The sequence below is a fragment of the Musca autumnalis genome, unplaced genomic scaffold, assembly GCF_047663935.1.
Source record: "Musca autumnalis isolate F117 unplaced genomic scaffold, ASM4766393v1 scaffold_5, whole genome shotgun sequence".
In the NCBI taxonomy this organism is placed as follows: Eukaryota; Metazoa; Arthropoda; class Insecta; order Diptera; family Muscidae; genus Musca; species Musca autumnalis.
Window position 1 is genome coordinate 78,052,800 of NW_027412088.1, and position 15,468 is coordinate 78,068,267.

General features: G+C 37.3%; 1 protein-coding gene across 1 annotated transcript; it reads right to left on the reverse strand.

Annotated features, from left to right (window-relative positions):
• Window positions 1-3,675: 3,675 nt before the first annotated feature.
• LOC141405306 (uncharacterized oxidoreductase YoxD-like) lies at window positions 3,676-9,889 on the reverse strand. Its single transcript, XM_073989503.1, has 5 exons — window positions 9,679-9,889; window positions 9,468-9,623; window positions 4,706-4,882; window positions 3,911-4,287; window positions 3,676-3,847 (listed from the first exon to the last, which is right to left on the reverse strand). The coding sequence occupies exons 1-5, from the start codon at window positions 9,844-9,846 to the stop codon at window positions 3,724-3,726; spliced, it is 1,002 nt and encodes a 333-aa protein (XP_073845604.1). The 5' UTR covers window positions 9,847-9,889; the 3' UTR covers window positions 3,676-3,723.
• Window positions 9,890-15,468: the final 5,579 nt, after the last annotated feature.

Here is a 15,468-nt window from a genome sequence, read left to right on the forward strand (position 1 = left end):
GGTCACCCTGGTTCGCCTCAGTGGACACAATGGCTTAACGAAGCCGAGTCTCGAAGAGCAACCAGTGACTTTCGCTGATTTTCCCGAAGGGGTCAGCTCGGTCGATGATTGCAACTAGGAGCTCGTCATCGTTTGCCACCGTGGCCGTTTTGGCGTAGGATTGCCTGCGTCCTCGATCACGTGCCTTGGTAACAGCTTTTCCTGAGGAGGTGGACGCCTTCTCAGTACTGGTGCTGCTTCCCTTGGCTTTGTGAGCAAGGACAGGTTCGTTAGACTTGCCTCCATCTAAAACATCCAACATTATGTCGTCGTCATTATATGTGACAGATGTAAAAACTTTGTCATCGATGGCAAATAATAATAATAAAAAAAAATAATAATAAAAAACAAATTAATCAATATCTTCTACGTGTTGGGAGAAATTAGAATGAAGATAAATATCTTCAAAATCGTTCAAAGGACCATTAACAATCCCGCATGATGAAAACAATTACCAATGACAGAAGACGTTACAGACGTTTTCCATGATTCATCTAACAATAAGATGGAATCCAATACATTTAATTTCGTATTTTCATCATTTTCTATTCTTGCAAGTATAGTGGATATTTGCCTATTTTGGCAATGCGATTTTAATGATTTTATTCCACCTTGCCCATGGGTTGTAAAACAGATATGCCATTGGGTGGCAAAAAATCAAGCTTAATTTACTTAAGATCGCCATCTTCGAACATATTCTGCATAAGTTTGGTATTCTGTTGTTGTTTGAGTTTGAAAAAATATACATACAACAAATTATTGAGAGACAATTTCCCTCTTCGTATGATTCGACGTTATAACCGATAGAAAAATTCAAATATTCCACAAAAAAAAACGACGTTACAACCGATATGACGTTAAAAGCGGAGACGTCATAAGTCATTTTTATTTGTGTGGAATATAAACCAGTATGCTACGATTGTTTCGCTGGGGATTAGTCAGCTCATCAGGCATATAAGATGTGAATATGGCTAGGTGGAATAAGATATAGGTGGAGTTTTGATAACTTCTATTTACACGGACATTATTGCAAATTAGCAGATATAGATTATTTTTGAAGCCTTTTTTCTATCAAAGACCGCCTAGTGTTTTGTTTAGAAACAGTTATCATTACTTACACATCTATAATAGCAGGCGGATTTCCTTCATGAATTGTTATGCCTTCCAGTTCGGAAGTTTGATAGATTGACAGTGGCTCAGAGTAAGGTTTTTCAAAAATTCGTTATAGAGAGATTATTTCGTGTGAGAATTTCCACTTGTGCATTGAAAAAAGTTTGTGGCGTCAATACCCAACCGAAATGGCTGAAATATGGTATTTAGTCTTCGTTGGTATTATTTAACTTTCCACCTAAAATTTGTCGGTATAGGCCCACGGCTTCATATAGCCCCCATAGTACGGTATCTCCCGATTTTCGGTGCTTTGAAGCTTGTGTCCTCAATATCCCACCGAAATGGTTGAAATTTGGTATTCGGGCTCAGTTCGGTGTATAAAACTTTCCACCTGAAATTTGTCGGTATAGGTCCACACCTTCTTATAGCCCCCATAGAACGGAACCTCCCGATTTACGGAATTTTGAAGGTTGTGGCCTCAATATCCCACCGAATTGTGGTTGTGGTTGTTGTAACAGTGTTTTATCATTATGTTTGTATGTTCGTTCTCCTGTTCAATCTGGCTCTGGGTCTATCTTCAGTTCCAGAAAGGTGGCTACTTCGATGCGATGTAACCACAGATCCACTGGAGTCAGATGAGTAGGCTGGGCGGGTCAGTTGAATAGGTGCTTAGTATCGTGCTGGCCCATGCCGCATACTGGACAGATGTCTTGCATCGCTGTTTCAATTACAACGGTAAACATTTTTTCAGTGGCAAGTCCATACTTTCTGGGAAAACAGCCCGAAAGTTGTCAAAAACCCCTATGGGACCATATGTAGTAGCTGGAGAGCACAATAACTCTCGAACTGATAAACCTATTTGGTCCAAAATTGGTCTTCGTCATATTTTGTCCCAACTTAGTTTAACTTATAAAATGGCCCATATCAGTCCTCTCTTTAGGATACCTCCCCCACAAAAGTTCAACATTTGTGTCCAAGTGCAGTTTAGGGTCTGTTCGGAGATCCTTTGCAAATTTATACCGATGATGTTGTTTGTGGTCCTGTTTACAGACATATATGTTTTCCGTGGACAACTCCATGCTTCCCGGCATACTGGTCCAACAGGTGTACGATAACCCACTGAAATGACTAGTGGGCGCGATATCTATCTAAAACATATGACTCTCAAAATAAGATCCACTTCCGCTATGCACTATGTCGGTCCGTTCCCTCCTCCGCAAAACTTTTGAACTTTAATCCTAATCCACATTTTTTTCGTCAAGTTCCAATGTCCAAAAAGTGCCACAAAATTCTGAAAAGACCCTAAGTACATTCGATCTGGCCGTAGATGAAAGTTCCAATTCACATATGCTGACGGTATACCTCTGTCGGCAAAGCCGACTGATACTTTTTTACTTGTTAAGTTTCAATTTGATAGGGCTAGCGGTTTCCCAGCAGAATCGTGAAAACCTAAAAAACTCTAAAAATGTGAGCTTTGGCATTTATTTATTTAGAAAGCGCTCCGGCGATTTTGTTGTTTTTTTTTTTGTTTTTCTCATTTATGAACATTGTACTTTCAGATTCCGCAAAAACTTCCCAGGTGTAAGCTCCTTTCGTTTCAAACTGGTTCCAGTTTGTCGTTATTTTAAAAGGTGTGGCCTCAGTATCCCACAAAAATGGCTAAACTTTTGTATTTAGTCTTCGTTGTGGATATACAAATTTTAACCTGAAATTTGCAGGTGTAGGTCCACGTCTTCGTATAGCCACCATAGACGTTTCTTCTCGGTTTTAGGTATTTTGATGATATTAGGTAAAATTTTCTATCGAACCATTCTCGGTTTTTTGAGAATTTTAGCCACAGTTTTTTGACTTTCGGTATTTTTAGGGCTTCAGATAACTTTTTGGATTGAACATTTCCTACCGATTGTAAGTATTTTGAGGATTCTTCCTTCACTTTATTATCGAACTACTTGTTATTTAAGGTTTCCAGTGGTCACCAAATTTCTCAATCAAAAACCTAGGTTCATGTTTGTTTGACCACAACCCTTGGGTAGATGTAAAAACGCGCCACGACTACAAAACCTTTTTCAAAAATTTGTGGATGTAATGCCTGGATTTAGGAGTTATATTCTCTGCATAACTTCCAACCAAAGTAGGGAGTTATACCCTTGTTCATTGACGGATAGATAGGTTTCAAGATAATTTTCGGACTTATCTCCGTTTGAGTTATGTCAAGGCATCGTCTATGTCATTTGTGACTACAACCTGTGGGCAGGTTGTGATAGGTCCATGTGTTTGTATGACCAACAAATAAGAGTAACATCCAATTTCATTTTTTTGACCGATTTAAAATACTGTTGAGGCGTTAGACGTATTTTCCATGCGAATCATCTATATTTAGAGTGCCAAATGAATTAAGAATTTTTATAGACTTTACTTTTGTGTTATATAATAGACTATTCTTTAGCGTTAGTTGGAGTCCTCTAACATCTTAAGCTTCTTAAAATGTATTATTATTTAATCACTTCATAGATAGACTATAAGATCTGCAATTGATTTAAAAAAAATATGTATTTAACCACAAACATATATTTTCTACAATTTCATTGGTACATCATCAGCCTTAAGTATTTGAGTTGCTTCACTTTCAAAATTTTTGGTTTTGCCTAGTTTGCCAAAAGTGGCGATTGTCTTTTCGAGGATAGACATTGGCAGGGTACTGTAAAGAAAACGGTGACCATGAAATTTATGTTCAGAAATTAATAACATCTTACAAACTTACGCTAATAAACGATAAGCCACAATTAAAATGCGAGGAACAGTTATTTCAACATCACCTCTGAGCATGGCCCGCACAATATATTCAGCCACAACTTCGCCATCTATATCGAACAACAAACGTCCCATTTTTACAATTTTAAGTAATTCAGTAATGCGTTTATTGGTGGTAAGGAAGGAGGGACAAACTACGAGAGCTCTTACATCACTTTTCGATTCTAACAAATCGATACACAAAGAAGCGGTGAGATTACGCAAAGCGGCCTTTGTAGCAGCATAAAGATTGAACACATAGTGTGGATACATGGCCGATAGGGAGGAAATGTTAACAATATAACCTCGATTAAGTTCTTTCATTTTGGGTAGAAATATTTCAGTGATCTGTGGGGAGTTTAAAAGAAAATAACGATTAGCAAACATAAATGGCAGTGTTTAAATCAGAGTAGGTATTTAAATGTAAACCCAGGTCTTAAATGTGTACCCAGAAAAATGAGCGATGCATCAGACTGATAGTAATCTTAGGGGACTTGGGATACGGAATGATATTCTTTTTACACTGAAGGTCAACAGTACTTTGCAATGGCATTTTCAGCAATTCCTCTTATAGTATTTGCTCAAATTCTTTCACAGTCCTTCCACTTCTTTGTAACAGACTTCGCTCAATCATGAGTACATTCAGCTCTATTCAACCTATTTCAAAGAATGAATGATAGAGCTCACAATGAATCACTTCCCTTTTGATTTTTCTGGGTATACATTTTATATTTCCACTAACGAATACTTGGTCCATGAGACTTACTAAAAACGTTGCTGTAAAATTAACATCAACCATACGATGAACTTCATGAACGGGAGGATTTTCTATTGTGGACATTGTTAAAATTCCAGCATTATTTACGAGAATTGTGACAACGCCCAAATCAGTTGTAATGCTTTTCTGTAAATCCAAAAGTTGCTGGTAATCTCTGACATCAATCTGAAATGCAGAAAAATACGGTGGTAATGTTTTTTTCTTTTATTTCTTAAGACGCACAGTGGTTCAGAATCATTTTTTCCTGGTCAAAATTCTGTAACTTTTGAACGGATAGATTTATTTTCCAAAAACAATTTTTTGGTCGACAGATAAAAGAACGAAATCAAAAAAGGCCAAAACCACAATGAAAATAAACTATAAAAATTTTAAAAATAAATTAATTTTTTTAATTTAATTTTCTTTTTTCTTTTAAATAATTTAGAACTTTTAAACAAATTCAAATGAAAACAATTAAGAACGGCGTTAAGTTCGGCCGGACCGAATTTTTTGTACCCTCCACCACCACTGAATTGAAGTAAATACATGTGAACCATTAGTAATTGCTAAGCTCTTTCTCTACGTTAAGTGCAAGTCCTTGGTGGAGAATAATATCTTCACTGATGATAATCACTTTATACAGATAATTTTCTGTGTGGAGGTTTCCTACCCATTGAGATTCCAAAATCCCAGTTTACATCCACTTCAGCAGTTGACTGCAACACTCTTTAAAAGAGATCATCTTTGTTCTTTCTATCCTCTGACTAAACACTATACCAAATTGCAGGAATCTCGGTTCGAAGATTTGACAAAAACTTCTCAAAATACATGGACAATACCGGTCCACGACGGGTTAAACTAAAAACTATGTAATGTGACTAAAATCTTCAAAAAAAAAAACTTTAATTGGGTGGTACTCTTACATGGGGCCTTTGGCAAAACTTGGACGTATGTTGTCTGATTTTTGGCAAGGAATGTTTTGTACCTGCTATAATGTTTTGTACCCCTGGCTCATACTTTCAAAATATCGTGAGTGCCTGCCGTTCAATGGGGCTATATATGGAGACTTATACCGACAAAAGTTTTATACCCCACAACAATACCAAAATTTCAGCCAAAAAATCGGGCGGTACCTTTCTATGGGGGGGGGGGTCTATACGAAGACGTAGTTCTATACCGACAAATTTCGGGTGTTAAGTTTTGTACCCCTAACGAAGACTAAATACCAAATTTCCAGCCAGTTCGGAGGGATATTGAGGCAAAATCCTTCAAAATATCGAAAATCGGGAGTTACCCTTCTATGGGGGCTATATGAAGACGTTGACCTATACCGACAAATTTCTAATGGAAAATTGTACACCCTCAACGAAGACTAAATACCAAATTTCAGCCATTTCGGCTATTGAGGCTGAAACCCTCAAAATACCGAAAATCGGGAGGTACCGTTCTATGGGGGCAATATGAAGACGTTGACCTATACCGACATATTTCGGGTGAATAGTTTCATACACCCAATGAAGGCTAAAGACCAACTGTCAGCCATTTCGGTGGTATATTGAGGCTAAAATATTCAAAATACCGAAAATCGGGAGGTACGATTCTATGGGGGCTATATGAAGACGTTGATCTATACCGACAAATTTTTGATGGAAAGTTGTAAACCCTCAACGAAGACTAAGTACTAAATTCCGGCCATTTCTGTTGGATGTTGAGGTCACAACATTCAAAATACCGAAAATCGGGAGGTACCGTTCAATGGGGGCTATATAAAGGGGAGGTACCGTTCTATTGGGGTTATATGAAGACGTTGACCTATACCGGCAAATTTCTGGTGGACAATTGTATACTCTCAACAAAGACTAAATACCAAATTTCAGCCATTTCTGCTAAATGTTGAGGTCACAACTTTCAAAATACCGAAAATCGGGAGCTACCGTTCTATGGGGGCTATATGAAGACGTTGACCTCTACTGGCAAATTTCTGGAGGAAAATTGTATACCATCAACAAAGACTAAATACCTAATTTCAGCCATTTCTGTTGGATATTGATGCAAAATCCTTCAAAATACCGAAAATCTGGGGTACCCTTCTATGGGGGCTATGTAAAGACGTGGACCTATATCGACAAATATCAGATGGTAAGTGTTATATCCTCAACGAATACTAAATACTAAATTTTCAGCCAGTTCGAAGGGATTTTGAGGCTATAACCTTCAAAATACCGAAAATCGGGCGGTACCCTTCTATGGGGGCTATATGAAGACGTTGACCTATACCGACAAATTTCTGATGGAAAATTATTCACCATCAACGAAGACTAAATACCAAATTTCAGCCATTTCGGTGGTATATTGAGGCTAAAACTTTCAAAATACCGAAAATCGGGAGGTACCGTTCTATGGGGGTTATATGAAGACGTTTACCTATACCGACATATTTCGGGTGAATAGTTTCATACACCCAATGAAGGCTAAAGACCAAATGTCAGCCATTTCGGTGGTATATTGAGGCAAAAACCTTCCAAATACCGAAAATCGGGAGGTACGATTCTATGGGGGCTATATGAAGACGTTGACCTATACCGACACATTTCTGACGGAAAATTGTATACCCTCAACGAAGACTAAATACCACATTTTCAACCAGTTTTGTCGGATATTGAGGCTATAACCTTCAAAATACCGAAAATCGGAAGGTACCTTTCTATGGGGGCTATATGCAGACGTTGGCCTATACCGACAAATTTCAGATGGAAAATTGTACACCCTCAACGAAGACTAAATACCAAATTTCAGCCATTTCGGTGGTATATTGAGGCTAAAACCTTCAAAATACCGAAAATCGGGAGCTACCGTTCTATGGGGGCTATATGAAGACGTGGAACTATACCGAAATATTTTTGGTGGATAGATTCATACACCCAATGAAGGCTAAAAACCAAATGTCAGCCATTTCGGTGGTATATTGAGGATAAAACCTTCAAAATACCGAAAATCGGGAGGTGCCGTTCTATGGGGGCTATAGAAAGATGTTGATCTATACCGACAAATTTCTGATGGAAAGTTGTATACCCTCAACGAAGACTAAATACCAAATTTCGGCCATTTCTCTGGGATGTTAAGGTCACAACCTTCAAAATACCGAAAATCGGGAGGTACCGTTCAATGGGGGCTATATGAAAACGTTGACCTATACCGGAATATTTCTGCAGGAAAGTTGTATACCCCAACGAATCGTAAATACAAAATTTTCAGCTAGTTCGGAGGGATATTGAGGCAAAATCCTTCAAAATACCGAAAATCTGGATGTATCGTTCTATGAGGGGCTATATAAAGACGTGGACCTATACGGACATATTTCGGGTGGAAAGTTGTGTACCCCCAACGAAGGCTAAATACCAAATTTCAGCCAGTTCGGTGGGATACTGGGGCAAAATCCTTCAAAATACCGAAATCTGTAGGTACCGTTCTATGGGAGACTGTATAAAGACGTGGGCCTATACCGACATATTTCGGGTGGAAAGTTTCATACCCATAACCAAGACTAAATACCAAATTTCAGCCTTTTCGGTGGGACATTGAGGTTACAAAGTTCAAAATACCGAAAATTTGGAGGTACCCTTCTATGGGGGCTATATAAAGACGTGGACCTATATCGATCAATTTCTAGAGGAAATATTTTTGGTGGATAGTTTTATACACCCAACGAAGACTAAATAACATTTTTTCAGCCAGTTCGGAGGGATATTGAGGCAAAATCCTTCAAAATATTGTAAATCGGGAAGTACCCTTCTATGGGGGCTATATGAAGACGAGGACCTATATCGACAAATTTCAGATGAAATGTTTTATACCACCAACGAATACTAAATACTTAATTTTTAACCAGTTCGGAGGGATATTGATGCAAAATCCTTCAAAATACCGAACATCGGGAGGTACCGTTCTATGGGGGGCTATATGAAGACGTAGTTCTTTACCTTCAAATTTCAGGTGCAAAGTTTTATACCACAAACAAAGACTAAATACCAAATTTCAGCCATTTCGGTGGGACATTGAGACCACAATCTTCAAAATACCGAAAATTCGGAGGTACCTTTCTATGGGGGCTGTATAAAAGCTTGGATCTATAGCCCATTTTCAATACCAAACATCCTAGAAGTAATAGAAACTTCCATATTAAATAAAAAACTCTATCTTCAAAATTGCGAGCCGTATATAGATTTCAACAGACGGACGGACAACGAACGAACCTGGCTATTTCGACTTAGAATTTTATGCTGATCAAGAATATATATTTTATAGGGTCTCCAAGGAATATTTCGATGTGTTACAAACGTAATGACAAATTTGATTATAATCTCCATATTATGGAGGAGGGTATACAAATAGTGTTAAACGGACAGAACGGGCGTATATATGGGCTGAAAGAGGTCACTCTCAGGCATCTTTTTCCAAAACCAAACGTTGTTGCATGTTGTTACCTAAAAGTTCTGGTCCGCCTAAGTTGGAATTTTACTAAAATGTAGTACCCGAAGAAAAGTAAAATACCTCATTTTGTGTAAACGCTACATATTTTCCAAAATGGTGGAAAATTATCGTATTTAGGAGCAAGCCGCCCCCACGGTTTGTATTATTTTGACCTAATTTTTTGGTTTTCTTTTTTTCGTTGCTGTCGATTTCAATATAGAAATTAACAATCGGTGCCCGCAAATATTGTTGGTTTGACCAGGAAAATCGATTTCTGAACCATTGTGAAACGCACACATACCTTATAAAATTTAGTTTTAACATTATATTTTTCCGCTATGGATGTAGCTGTTTGCTCGCCCAATTTCTCCTGAACATCCACAATGGCTATATGACAGCCAAGTTTTGCCAATGCTATGGCAATGTCACGACCCAAACCACGAGCTGATCCAGTAATCTAAGCGAGGCAAAATACATAAAATTTTCAAATTTCGTTGAAAAATTCTACTTACCAAAGCCACTTCTCCACTAAGGGTATGCGGACTTCTACACTTGTCATTTGTAAACCATTTTTGAAGTTCCTCAAGAATTGCAACAATCACCAAAATAGGATATAGGAAAAAGTGTATCAGCACAAGGAAGCTGTATATAGCTTCGGTTTTTAATATTTGTCCGTTCATAGCAAGGGATAACTTGGTACTGAAGTAATAAGTTGTTTTTTTTTAAATGCATTACTTTGTCTATAATTAAATAGATAGTACCAACTATAAAAGATTACAATAATTGGTTAATCATTAATTAAACCATACAACTATTGAAACATTTTAATAATAGAGTGTAGTTCTAATCTAAAGCATTGCGAATAATTAAATACAATGTAAAAATATTGCTTACCTGTTAATTGATTAAACGAGTTGATTTGTACCCACCAGTGTTCTGCAAAATGCAATTCGCTTTTAATGCATATTTGCATCTTCATTGCTTTTACATTGCTTGCTATTGTCATTACAATAAACTCCACCATAATATGGAGGGTATAATTAAATTTGTCATTCCGTTTTTAAAACATCGATATATTCGTCGTAGAATATATAAATAAACTTCTAAGTCCAAGTAACCATGTCCGTCTGCCCGTCTGTCTGTTGAAATCAAGATAAAATTCGCAATTTTTAATCGGCTATATCGGACCACATTTTGATATAGCCTTCAGAAACGGTACCTCCCGATTTTCGATATTTTAAAGGTTGTGGCCCCAACATCTTACCGAAGTGGCTGAAATTTTGCATTAATGGCCTGTTTCACTAAGACGATGCAAATACAAATTCGTTCGAACTACTGCCAAACTTATATTTTTTGAAAAATATTTTTATTACACTGTGACACAAAATGGAACTCAAAGTCTGGGGGGTGGAAAATTTCTTTTGAATGTGAAAGCCCTTGATGAGTATACTAAGAACCCAAAAGGAATTTTTCGCCATAGGTCAGGTTTCTGAGATATCGCGCGATGAAGTTTTTGATTTTTTCCCTATAATACTTTGGAAAATAGCTCCATATCTCCGTTTGGCGTTGTTGTAGCTTCATTTTGAGGTAACATGTCTTCAGTCAAATCGATTGGCGAATCTTTTTGTAGAGCATTTCATTCTTCTAACTCAATGCCTTTCATGTCCTTTTCGTCCTTTATTTCTTGAACCGTAGTGAAAGTACCACAAGATGAGATTTTTCAGCATCCAAATATTCTACAAAAATGTTGCTCAGAAGATTTTAGGTACGGTTCTCTTTGACAACTAATCGATTTTGTCCCGTTTTCATTGTCCTTTTTGACATTTAATCGGTTTTGGTTCAGAAATAAACTAAGTTTTGTTTTTCTGTATATTCGTCATTGGGTATTTATTGGTATGCACACATAACCATTGGTTATTGCTTATGTAGACATCTGGGGTGCTTCTGAAATATTTACCACAAATAGCTATTGTAATGATGAACACCTTAATAACAAATTTTCTTGGAGGATAGATCCGGTTATCTCAATTTTTGAACCGGATATTCCGACATTAAAACCGATTTTTGAACCGGTTTTAAGTAACCGATTAAACTTATATGTATACCGTTAAAAAGCTTATAGAGTTGTCAATCAAATTAAATTATTTCGCTTCTGAAAACGTTGTTAGTTGCAGTTCTAGAACAAAAAAACCGTTTTCTTGAACCGTTTTTAAGGAAAAATATCAATACGCGCAAATATGGAGATCAAAGGCTGGGGGGCGAAAAATTCTTTTTGGCGATGAAAGTCGATGAAGGTAATATTACGAACCCGGAAGGACAGTTATGCCGTAGGTCAAACTTCTGAGTTATGACGCGATCAAATTTCGTTAGGTTTTTTTGTCATGTGGGTATGTATAGTTTGTCAATAAATTAATTTCGCTATAACTCAGAAGTTTGACCTACGGCATAACTGTCCTTCCGGGTTCGTAATATTACCTTCATCGACTTTCATCGCCAAAAAGAATTTTTCGCCCCCCAGCCTTTGATCTCCATATTTGCGCGTATTGATATTTTTCCTTAAAAACGGTTCAAGAAAACGGTTTTTTTGTTCTAGAACTGCAACTAACAACGTTTTCAGAAGCGAAATAATTTAATTTGATTGACAACTCTATAAGCTTTTTAACGGTATACATATAAGTTTAATCGGTTACTTAAAACCGGTTCAAAAATCGGTTTTAATGTCGGAATATCCGGTTCAAAAATTGAGATAACCGGATCTATCCTCCAAGAAAATTTGTTATTAAGGTGTTCATCATTACAATAGCTATTTGTGGTAAATATTTCAGAAGCACCCCAGATGTCTACATAAGCAATAACCAATGGTTATGTGTACATACCAATAAATACCCAATGACGAATATACAGAAAAACAAAACTTAGTTTATTTCTGAACCAAAACCGATTAAATGTCAAAAAGGACAATGAAAACGGGACAAAATCGATTAGTTGTCAAAGAGAACCGTACCTAAAATCTTCTGAGCAACATTTTTGTAGAATATTTGGATGCTGAAAAATCTCATCTTGTGGTACTTTGACTACGGTTCAAGAAATAAAGGACGAAAAGGACATGAAAGGCATTGAGTTAGAAGAATGAAATGTTCTACAAAAAGATTCGCCAATCGATTTGACTGAAGACATGCCACCTCAAAATGAAGCTACAACAACGCCAAACGGAGATATGGAGCTATTTTCCAAAGTATTATAGGGAAAAAATCAAAAACTTCATCGCGCGATATCTCAGAAACTTGACCTATGGCGAAAATTTCCTTTTGGGTTCTTAGTATACTCATCAAGGGCTTTCATCTTCAAAAGAAATTTTCCACCCCCCAAAAATGCTGCTGCACAGTGTTATTATTCTCATTTCAATCAAACAAATATTTCCTACAACAACAGGAGGTTGGTAGTAATTCTAACGAATTTGAAATCGAATTTGTCTTAGAGGAACAGGCCATAAGTCTTCGTTGGGGACATAAAACATTCCACCTGAAATTTGTCTGTATAGGTACGCGGTAGAACGGCACCGCCAGATATTCAGTAATTAAAGGCTGTGACCTCAATATCCTACCGAAATAGCTCAAATTTGGTATTTTTTCTTCTTTCTCTTTCTACCTGAAATTTATTGGAATTGGTCCACGTCTTTGTATAGCCTGCATAGAATGTTACCTCCCGATTTTCGGTATCTTGAAGGTAGTGGCCTCAATATCCCACCAAAATGGCTGAAATTTGATGATTAGTTAATGTTATCCGATCGTCATAAAATGTCATATATACAGTTTTTGGATCAAATGGGCAAAGTTAGGGGGTAGGAGTTAAAAAAAATTGTTTTTATACCCTCCACCATAGTATGGAGATTATATTAAATTTGTTTTTCCGTTTGTAACGCATTGAAATAATTATTTGCGACCCTATAAACTATATATACTCTTGATCAGGGTGAAAATCTGAGTCTATCTATGCATGTACGTCCGTCCATCCGTCCGTCTGTGGTAACCACTCTAGCATCCACAAAAATGGAGATAGGACACTGAAATTTTGGGAAGATGCGTCTTTTTGTTTGAAGGCACGTCAAGTCCGATGATGGGCTACATCGGTCCACGTTTTGGTATAGCCCCCATATAACGGTATTTTCACGTTTTTGGTCACATTTTCTAACCGAATTAGCTACAACTTCACATTTAGGGTTCCTAGTGATCAACAAACTTATATTCCAAAAAATATGGGCATAGGTCCATGTTTTGGTTTAGGCCCCATAAGGGGCACCTCCCGAGGAGGATTTTAGCTACACTTTTTGACCGAACTACTTTTAATTTAGCATTTAAGGTTCCCTATAGTCACGAAATATTTCCACTAAAAATTGTCAACATAGGTCCACGTTTTGGTATATCGCCCATATCTGTAATTGTACCTCCGAGAGTTTCGGTATTTTGGAGATTTTAGCTATATTTTTTGAACTATTTTTGAACATTTCGAACTACCTGCTATTTAAAATTTGAGGTTCGCTGTGGCCACAAAGCATACCAGGTTTTCGGTATTTTGAGGATTTACCTACACTTGATGACAGAACTATCTTCAATTTGACATTTGAGGTCCCCTGTGGTCACAAAACATCTCGGCCAAAAATGTTCTATATATATTAATGTTTTGGTATAGCCCCCATATAACGGTACCTCCCTATTTTTGGTGTTTTGAGCAATTAGCTACCTTTTTTAACCGAAGTACCTATTATTTAACATCTGAGTTTGCCTGTGGTCACAAAACATATCCACCTACTCGTAAAATTGTCAATATGGGTCCGTGTTTTAGTATCGCCCCCGTATAACGGTACCTCCCGGTTTCCGATATTTTCAGGATATTAGCTTTTTTCAGTATGGGAAATAGTGGGGTTTCACAAAATTTTTGACGAAGGAAATAGGCAATTCTCATAATTTATTATGAATATTAATATCGGTCCACTCCTTCGGGTACCACCCCCACAAAAGTTCGAAAATGTTCGGAAAATTTGTGCGCACGATAACTCTTGAAGGGAGAAACCGATTTGGTTCATACTTTGCCTATCGTGAAATGTGTACCAGACTTAGATAAGGTTTCAATATGGACCTCCCACACAAAATTTCGGAAAAGTTCAGTTTAGGGCCATCTCTCGAATCGCTTTGACTTTTGTTGTAGCAAGTTGTAGTCACTGCCCTCCATACGACGGTACAAGTTTCATCAGGGGCAAGTCCATACTTCCTGAGAAAATAGCCTGAAAGTTGCAAAAAAAACCCCATGACACCGTGTGAGGTGGTTGTAGCGCATGATATCTCTCGAACGGATCTGCCGATTCGGTCCAAAATTTGGCCTTACTAATATCTTGTCCAAACATAGTTTAAGTTTGAAGATAAGTCATATCGTTCCACTCCTTCAGGTACCTCCCCCACAAAAGTTCAAAAATGTTCGGAAAAATTGTTCGTACGGTAACTCTTGGTGGTAGTGGCCGAATTGATCTATACTTTACACATCCTAATATATCTACCAGATATAGATCAGGTTCAAATATGGACTATATTTGTCCACTCCATCCGGTACCTCTAACACAAAATTTCGGATAAGTTCACTTTACGACCTGATATCGAATCACTTTCATTTTTGTTGAAGCAACTTGCATTCGCTGCCTCAATTACGATGGTAAAAGTTTTTTTAGCGGCAAGTCCATACTTCTTGAGCAAACAGTCCGAAGAGTGTAAAAACCCCCTATGGCACCATATGTAGTGGCTGGAGATCCACTTCCATAACGGTAAATGTCTATCCATTCCTTTTAGTATCTCCTCCGCAAAACTTTTGATCTTTAATCCTAATTTTGTCGGTTCAAACGCCCAAAATTTTTAAAACCCCCTAAATACATACGTATTTTGGAAAAAAAAATGTTTCAATATACACAGGCTGAGGGTATATCTCTGTCGGCATAGCCGACTCATACTTTTTTACTTCTTTTACTTTATTTTGGTATCGAAATTTACTATTTTAACTTGTTTTTATTGGGTCGCCCTACTGTGCATACTGCATTTGCGAATCGTACAAATGCAAATGTAAAAGCTAGGACGGCACGCACTAAAGCAGTGTATTTTTTTGTTTAATCATGCTTTTGGCCCAGTCATACTATTCGTTTTTCGGGAATGACACAAAAGTGTGCCTTTATTATTCATATTGCCGATCTCTGTTCCCCACCATGCGAGATTATAGCTCCATATCAGTTTTAATATTTGCTTATTTATCAAAATTATATT